Below are 5,880 nucleotides of genomic sequence, written 5' to 3' on the forward strand. Positions count from 1 at the left end.
GGAGGAATGGTACATTGCTTACATGCCAACAGGAGAGACCATGTCCCTGGGGCAGATTTGCTGCAATGTTTCAGAGAAGGGACAGCCCTCTGACGTGCTCAGAGAGGAGGGGATTTAGGTGGGGAAGAGGCTGAGAAGGCAGCTCAGTGCAGCACATGAGCTCTGCTAAATCAAGAGGAAAAGGAAAGAAATTGCATAGAGCAGTTGGGGAGGATAGATCACAGGATTTTTTGTTGGGCTGGAAGTTAATTCGGGGTTATAAGCAAGGCTGTAATGTAATAAACAGGACAGTTAGAAGATTAGCCCTGCTGTGGGTGCTGAGTAGATTAGCGATCATAGTGATGCCACTTTTACAAATCTCTACTGGTTTCCCATGCCTTAGGGTAAAATACCCGCTCTACCCTCATGTGCCCTGGCCAATCTCTCCAACTCTGCTCCCTCCCACTCTTAACATCTCTCTCGCAGATTTTATAACGCCTTTCTCTAAAGGAAATGTCAAGTTTGTTTTTTTCTTTCTTTCTTTTTCCTTTTCTCTCCAGCCCCTGAGTTTTGCACCTGCCCTTGCCTGCTTCTGGGAACTCGTTTTGCCAAACGACTTATGCCTGACTCCATCTTGTCATTAAAGTCCCTCTTCAAATGTAACTTCCTTTAGGACCTCTATCCTTATATTATGTTTCTCTAGTCGCTTCCTACTATGTCGTCAGATGCATTTTTTTTCTTGTCATATAACACCCATCTGAAATTCTCTTCTTCATTGATTTAATTATTAGTGTCAGTCTCCTCTGCCCCCTAGAATGTGAGCTTGATGACACTATATACACTGTTTTGTTTTTCCAAGATTCCCAGTTTTTAGAATGATGGATGGCATGATTGGCTTCAGTAGATATTTGCTTTTTATTTTTATTTTTTACTTTTTTATTTTTAGATTTATTTATTTGAGAGGGGGAGAGAGAAAGAGAGAGCATGAGCCCGGGAGGAGGGGCAGCGGAAGAGGGAGAAGCAGGCTTCCTGCAGAGCAGGGAGCCCGACACGGGGCTCCATCCCAGGACCCTGAGATCATGACCTGAGCTGAAGGCAGACACTCAATTGACTGAGCCACCCAGGTGCCCCGATATTTTAAATATGTGATGAATGACTGTAAAACTGTTAGATGACCATGACGATGAGCTAACACTGATGTGATAAGCTTCCAGACAACAGTGGGAACAGTGAGCATGGAAGTCAAGTAAAAGTGTGGAACAGCCATGAAGGAGAGAAATCAAAAAGTCTTGGGAAGTAATTGTCTAGATAAGATGAGAGAAAAGCAGGAGTTAGAGGTAATTGCCAGAATCACCATCTGGTTTGCTGGGAAGATGGGAGGCTGTTTGCCAACATTCAGAGTTGCAAATGTCCCTGAGTCTGAGGGGTTGCAGTGTGTATGCACCTGGGAGACAAGCACCAGGGCCATCAGAGAGTGTGGACGCTGAGTCGTTCCCTCAGACCACGCCCACGGGGGAGGGGGGCTGGGATTCCTGACTGTGGTCAGAGTTTCCTCGCTTTTCTTTCATTTCATTGACTTTTTCTCTTGAAAAAGCCTTTTTGGGATTGATTCACACTTTTTTTTTTTTTTATATCTCCGTACCAAAGTATTCACATCATCACAGCTTGGGACTCAGAGCTCACTGATCATCCATCAAGTCTGTCATGGTAAACTAGCTCCTGGCACCTTAGCAATTCTTATCCACATTTTATTTTGTTTGTTTTTCTACATTTTATTATTTTGATCATTTTGCTACTTTTAAAAGATATTTTTCAATGACATTTCTCAAATGCTGCAATTCAATTAATCTTTATGAATGACACAGGTGGAGGTAATAAGAAAAACTGCATCTCAGAAGGCACCACAGTAAACTGCCAAGCATAGTAATGGCAGAACAATCCACATTTTAAATATAAGTTTTTTTCCAAGGTGAATTGATAAAAGTTCTCACTATCTCAAATGATTTCTTTTCTAATAGCAGAAATTCAACCCTAATATATTGAGTTGAATTCTTTAAATTTTAGAGTACCTTTGTAAATACACATGGAGATTATTTCTTTTTTTTTTTTTTTAGTGAGATTGGTCTCAGGGAGAAACAAACAAACTCTGAGAGAAAAAAATAAAATAAAATAAGTCATTCCCTCTCTCCCCGGAAGTGTGACTTATTTAGAACAATGAATGCTTGTTTGAGATGCATGAGACCAAAGTACCTTAGGTGACAGGGACAGTAGTGTGTGGAATACTGTCAGTGAAGATTGCCTCTGCCTCATTAGATATGAGGAATAGTTAAGCACAACAAGGAAGTGTGGATCCAGCAAATGCCAAAGACAACTGCCTTAATCAATCATTATTGCCACAGAGTCTCATATTCTCTCCATTGAACATGTAATTTTTCCCAGTACTCAATTGTGCATTTTCTGACACAAATGAGTGGATACATGGTATTGGCCAGTTCTATCTTAATAGAACTCAACCACAATCATGTAATACTAGTTCTCTTAATTATCTAGTTTTTACCTGTCCTGTTTCTGAACTGATGCTAGATTGGAGTCTTTTCTTCTTATAAGAACTATAAAAGTATAAGCCCCGTTTAAGTTTTAGAAAAAATGGTGACCAAGAAAAGCTGTGGTTTCTTTTATACCCAAGGTGAAAAACTGAATGATATCTTGTAAACACCTGACACATTGCCCAACAGATTTCTAATCCTTACCCCTCTTAATTCTAGTCATGCCTCATGGTCAGCCTACAAGGTCACCTCAAGGATAATGGGGTGGGGAGCTTGAGATAGGAAATGCCTAGTAGACGGTGGGGAAAGGACAGCAGAACCCCCTGATAGAGCCACTGAATGCTATCAGAGACCCAGATGTCCATCCTGCTGACCCTCCCTTATCCAAACCCCACCCATGGTGGTGACAACCTACCCTTGACCAATGGTCTCATTTCATTGGGCGAAGTGAGGGCCTGGAAACTAGAAATGAGGAATAAAAGGCCACATAGAGAAGTAGCAACACAGACTCGCTTCTGGCACATTACTGGTCACCAGTAAGCTCCCAGACACCATGGTGCATTTTACTGCTGAGGAGAAGGTTGCTGTTGTTAGCCTGTGGGCCAGGGTGAACGTGGAGTTGGTTGGAGGCGAGGTCCTGGGAAGGTAGGCCCTGGAGGGGGGCAGAAAGGCAGAAAGTATTCCTGAAGGGGTATTGGTCGGTTTTCTTACCTACTTTGATTTCCCATCTCATCTGTGACTGTGATCATCCCATAGGCTCCTGGTTGTTTATCCATGGACCCAGAGGTTCTTTGACAGTTTTGGCAACTTGTCCTCTGAGTCTGCAATAATGGGCAACCCCAAAGTCAAGGCCCATGGCAAGAAGGTGCTGACCTCCTTTGGACATGCTGTTAAACATATGGATGACCTCAAGGACACCTTTGCTGAGCTGAGTGAGCTGCACTGTGACAAGCTGCACGTGGATCCTGAGAACTTCAAGGTGAGTTCTGGGTATGCCTGTGCTTTGTCTTTCATCCTAGATATTTGCAGTGGTGGATATGTTAGAAAACACAGGTCATTAAGTCTGATCCCATAAAAGCATTTTTTGGGACATTATATTTCAAGGAAGGGCTTGCTTTTGGTAGTTAGGTTGTTCCAAAGGTCATAGATAAGACCGAGTAGGGTAATTACTATGACCAGAGGAGGGAGGCCACTAGCTGTCTTACATTTCTGAAAAAATACATGTGTGAAGAACACTGGCCAAAACTGAGTTAAATGTTTTTGGCTGGGAGAATACAATTATAGCAAGAACATCTTACTTTTGGTAACTGAAATTTTCTCTAAAAATGATGAATACATTTCTCCATGATTCTTGAGTTTAGAACCAGGACTAAGCAAGACAATATAAGAGCAATCTTTTCAATGGACAATCTGGCCCCCCACCCCCTTAGCAGTGATGAAATGCTCTTGTATACATGGCTCAAGATTCTTTGTCATGTGAGTGTACAGACAATTTGAATGAATGTACTATCTGGGGACTTAAACTATATATATTAAGGCCCCTTACAGTCCTATAATCCTATTTTTAAAAAAGACTGAGTCTCTAGAAAAGAGAAGCCATTCATGGCAATGTTTTGGGCTCAGAAGTTGCCAGGGCAAATGAGAGAAGGATAGAACACAATGGGAGGTACAGGGCTGGGAGTCATATTGATGCCAATGTCCAGCATATTATGGTACACTTTTGTGGGAGCATGGCCCTGAAAGTTGCTCAATCTCTTATCAGGAAGAAAATTGATGTGTCCAGCTTGAAACTTTCTGTTTACTAGACACTGTTTTCTTTTTATCCTACTCTTTCCCCAGCTTCTAGGCAACATGATATCGATTGTCTTGGCAACCCACTTCAGCAAGGAGTTTACCCCCCACATGCAGGCTGCTTGGCAGAAGCTGACAGCTGCCGTGGCAAATGCTCTGGCCCACAAGTACCACTGAGGTGCTGGTCCAACTGTGTTGGTGTTTACCAGAGGGACCTGAGTTCCAAGAGTCCATCTCCTGAAGACGGACACAGTGCCCTGCCTCCAGACCCAACTGCTATATGATAAAAATAAAATAAAAATTGTGCTCTGTAATGAATATCCTTGTCTTCTCTCTCTGTCTTTATCTTTTATGTTGATTCAGCTAAAAGAAAGCACTTCTTTAGGGAAGGGGGTTATTTGGGGAGGATAGAGAAGAGACTCATAAGATTCTGCAAGATAAGAGAGGCTTCAGGGGCAGTTACTTCTAGGAAGGGAAAATAGACTCTGGAACTGAATAGTGTCTTCAGAACAAGGGAGCAGATGGAGGTACTCTTGGGAAATGCAAGAAGATTGATAGAGTGAGTAGGGGCACGTTAGAACTCCAAGGAGGGGACCTGTCTAGGCTGCTATTTTTATAATCTCAGAGCTTTTTGATGCTATATTTCACTTATATTAAATAATATAAAAAACATGTTTTTATCAGCTGTAATATAGTAGAGATGGAACTTCCAAGAGACCTAGGCAAGGGCCATGCTTTAAACTTTCCCTAGTGTTTTCATTGGTATTAATGGAGGAACTATCCCTAAAGCATAAGAACTAACTGCCTTGGTTTGAATCTGTACCTTATCTGTTAGCTCTGTGACCTGTAACATATTTCCGATTTCATTAAGCCTTCTGTGGAGATAAAAGGCCATTTATGTGGGAAAATGACAAATTTAGGAATTAGCATGCTGGGTCTAAGTGACAGAGGAGAAATTGGCCCCTTAAAAACAGTGCAGTGGGGACGCCTGGGTGGCTCAGTCGGTTAAGCATCTGCATTTGGCTCAGGTCAGGATCGCAGGGTCCTGAGATACAGTCCTGCATCAGCTCCTTGCTCAGTGGGGAGCCTGCTTCTCCCTCTGCCTGCCCCTTCCCCTGCTTGTGCTCTCTCTCTCTCTGACAGATAAATAAATAAAACCTAAAAAAAAAAAAAAAAAAAAAAAAAGGCAGTGCAGTGATATAGAATTAGGGACACTACTGCCCGGAAAAGAAGCTATTATTATAAGCAAAGTACCAGTGAAATTTCTTGCACACAAAAGTAACATGGTGAATAGGGAATTTTAGGGAAATGGATCCATGTGTGGGTATAGAACTGACAAGGCAGGATCTAACTTGGATCTAGCCATAGGAATGTGCTGTGATTATAATGAAGGCAAAGGACTGAACTTCACAGAAGCGATGAAACTAAGAACAACTCAAGTAAGGGGCCATTGTGGCCAAGATCCCACAGGACTTGGAATGAAGTGCAGTAGAGAGTGGTGAAGTCACCAATGACAGCCGGGTTTCTTGTCTGGTGAATGAAAAGAGGAAAGTCTATTCTCAGG

At 42.3% G+C, this 5,880-nt stretch overlaps 1 protein-coding gene across 1 annotated transcript; it reads left to right on the forward strand.

Annotated features, from left to right (window-relative positions):
* The first annotated feature begins 2,832 nt into the window (after positions 1–2,832).
* On the forward strand, positions 2,833–4,722 carry LOC118004055 (hemoglobin subunit epsilon-2). The gene is made up of 3 exons (XM_034995178.1): positions 2,833–3,170; positions 3,282–3,504; positions 4,365–4,722. The coding sequence occupies exons 1-3, from the start codon at positions 3,079–3,081 to the stop codon at positions 4,491–4,493; spliced, it is 444 nt and encodes a 147-aa protein (XP_034851069.1). The 5' UTR covers positions 2,833–3,078; the 3' UTR covers positions 4,494–4,722.
* Positions 4,723–5,880: the final 1,158 nt, after the last annotated feature.

The sequence above is a fragment of the Mirounga leonina genome, unplaced genomic scaffold (assembly GCF_011800145.1).
Source record: "Mirounga leonina isolate KUSES-001 unplaced genomic scaffold, KU_Mleo_1.0 Mir_92, whole genome shotgun sequence".
Lineage (NCBI taxonomy): Eukaryota > Metazoa > Chordata > Mammalia > Carnivora > Phocidae > Mirounga > Mirounga leonina.